At 41.8% G+C, this 2,540-nt stretch overlaps 1 protein-coding gene across 3 annotated transcripts in view; it reads right to left on the reverse strand.

Moving 5' to 3' along the window:
• Window positions 1-618: 618 nt before the first annotated feature.
• Window positions 619-2,540, reverse strand: part of BRSK2 (BR serine/threonine kinase 2) — a 320,793-nt gene continuing 318,871 nt past the window's right edge. Inside the window, exon 19 of one of the 3 annotated variants that reach the window (XM_010003894.1) lies at window positions 619-1,119. In XM_010003894.1, coding sequence (XP_010002196.1) covers window positions 944-1,119 — 176 coding nt within the window. In that variant the 3' untranslated portion in view covers window positions 619-943. Of the gene's footprint in view, window positions 1,168-2,540 lie in introns of all 3 variants that reach the window. The other 2 variants (XM_010003893.1, XM_010003892.1) reach the window with 2 other exon arrangements.

The following is a 2,540-nucleotide window of genomic DNA, read 5'->3' on the forward strand; positions in this document are numbered from 1 at the left end:
GTTGCTCCTGGCTGGTTTCTGATGAGAACGTGCTCTGGATTCATGGAACACCGCGCTCCTGCTACACCCTTCTCCTTCCCCACACCCTCCCCTTCTGGGCTGAGTTCACCTGCACGGACAGAGGTTGCCAAGGGTTGAGGTTTCACTCCAACAATCTGCAACCTCCTTTCAGCCCAGACTCTGCAATCCCATGACTGAGCGGATCTCTCTTGTGGAGCACCAAAAAAGAAAAAGAGAGGGGGAAAAAAAATATGGCGTGCATTAGGGAGGTGTTTAGGGAGAAGTGGGGGAGAATCCCACTTCCTGAAGGGAGAGGGGAGGCTGGGAACCTCAAACAGGACTGGTCCTTGGACAGTCTACATCGGTTGCCTTCCGTCAACAAGTGTCCGCAGAGCACAGAAGGTGAAGCCGTGGCTGACATGTTAACTTTTCGGGATAATTCCTGGTAGCAGAGCGGAAACAAGTGGTGTTGTCAGAAACACAGAGAGAGCATGAACAGAACAAGAAACAAAACAAAAGAAAACAAAAAATAATAATAATAAAAAACCCAAAAAATCAGAAAGGAGAAAAAAAAGCAAAGCATTTGAAAAAGGGAGGGAAAAAAACAATTGAAAAAAACACAACCCAAGATCTGGTGAACTGGGTTTGTCAACTGTGCTACCTTTTCTTTTCTTTCTTTTATTTTCATTCTTTCCTTTGTTTGTTTTTGTGTTTGTTTCTGAGATATATATTATATATCATATATAAATATATATATGTATATATATACAGTCATTCCTTCATACAAAATTTGTCTATAGACATTTTTGTACTGTTGTGGCAAGGTATATACATCCTTCTAGTTTAGAGGCTAACTTGCTAAGGAGGATTCTTTAATTCTTTCTTGCTTTTTTTGTGTTTTTTTTTTTGTTTTTTTTTCTAAGTTAATTTTTAATGTGTTTATTTAAGGTTGGTCTTGTAGGCCGACTGATGAGACCATCTTTGCCTTGTCTTTGCCAGCAGGGTACTTATTTTCTCCTCTAGACCCATAGTCATTAGAACCGGAATCGCTCCGCTTGCTGTTTGCGCTATGCTTGGTTGGCGTGCCGGGGGGATGGCTCACCTGCCCGTTCTTCTCGTCTGAAAAAAGTTGTTTAATTACGTCAAAGAAGTTACTCAATGGGCTGCCTGGGTACACAAAACAGAGGAGACAAAAAAAGAAGAAAGAGAAAGAAAGAGAGAGAGAAGGAGAGAGAGAGAGAGAGAGAGAGAAAGAGAGAGAGAAAGAGAAAGAAAGAGAAAGAGAAAAAAAGAGAGGAGAGAAAGAGAGAGAAAGAGAAAGACAGAGAGAGGAGAGAGATAGAGAGAGAGAGGAAGGGAGGAAAAGAAAGAAAGAAAGAAAGAAAGAAAGAAAGAAAGAAAGAAAGAAAGAAAGAAAGAAAGAAAGAAAGAAAGAAAGAAAGAAAGAAAGAAAGAAAGAAAGAAAGAAAGAAAGAAAGAAAGAAAGAAAGAAAGAAAGAAAGAAAGAAAGAAAGAAAGAAAGAAAGAAAGAAAGAAAGAAAGAAAGAAAGAAAGAAAGAAAGAAAGAAAGAAAAAGAGAGAGAACAAACAAACAAATGAACAATGGGGTTTTTAACGAGAAGAACATGATGAGGAGATCCAGAGCCACGTGCGTGGGTGTGTGTGGGGGATGGAGACAATGTGCAGGAAGAGGAAGAGTGTTTGGGATGGAACACCTACAGAAATAAAGAGGCTTGGGAGCATAAAGCCCGAAGGTCCTAGTTTCCTCCTGGTGGGGGAGCACTGCTGTCTCACCTAGCAGGACACAGTAGTGTGTGGCTTGGTGTCACTTGGCCACTCCATCCTGAAACATCACTGAACACAATGCTGGATACAGACAAATCCCATTTTACTGCTGCTGTCACAAACATGGGGTATTGGTGGCCAGTTGATGTTTTGCAGCCTTGCCAAGCTCTCTGACTACACTGGGCATTAAGTCTTCCTTGCTTGACTTTTATTTCTTCCTGTTTATCTCCTTGCTCACCTTCAGTCCCTAATTCTGAAGCACCTGAGTGTTCCAAGGGAAACAGCTTTAGAAAAATGAGTGATGGCTGACATGAGTATTGCCATCTGCATGTGTGGTTTGTGGCTTGTACTTGCAAGCTTCTAAATATCTTCAGATCCTTCTTACAAGAGGTACTTGGAAATGAAGATGCCGAATGCATTGTGGAAGCAGGCTGTTATGCATCTATTTCTGGAACCTACCAGGGTCAAGAACTACTTCCTTGTTGTCCTGAGTTCATGTTCTCTCTAAAATTCAGCTTTCAGGACACTGACATTCACTCTAGTGGAGTTAGGAGGCAGAGAGGGGTGTAGGGTTGCATGCTAGCAGGACAGGAAACTCATGAAGCCAGCCACTACAGCAGGCTGCAGTATTAACATGGGTTGGGCACTGTACACAATTAAAATAATTATACAATTTAATGCTGTTTGGACTTCCAGGTGTATGCTCAACCTAGTTCTGTGTCAGAGGATGTGTGGAAGCACACCTGAGAAAATCC

This window comes from Chaetura pelagica, unplaced genomic scaffold, assembly GCF_000747805.2.
Source record: "Chaetura pelagica isolate M959 unplaced genomic scaffold, ChaPel_1.0 scaffold28, whole genome shotgun sequence".
NCBI lineage: Eukaryota > Metazoa > Chordata > Aves > Apodiformes > Apodidae > Chaetura > Chaetura pelagica.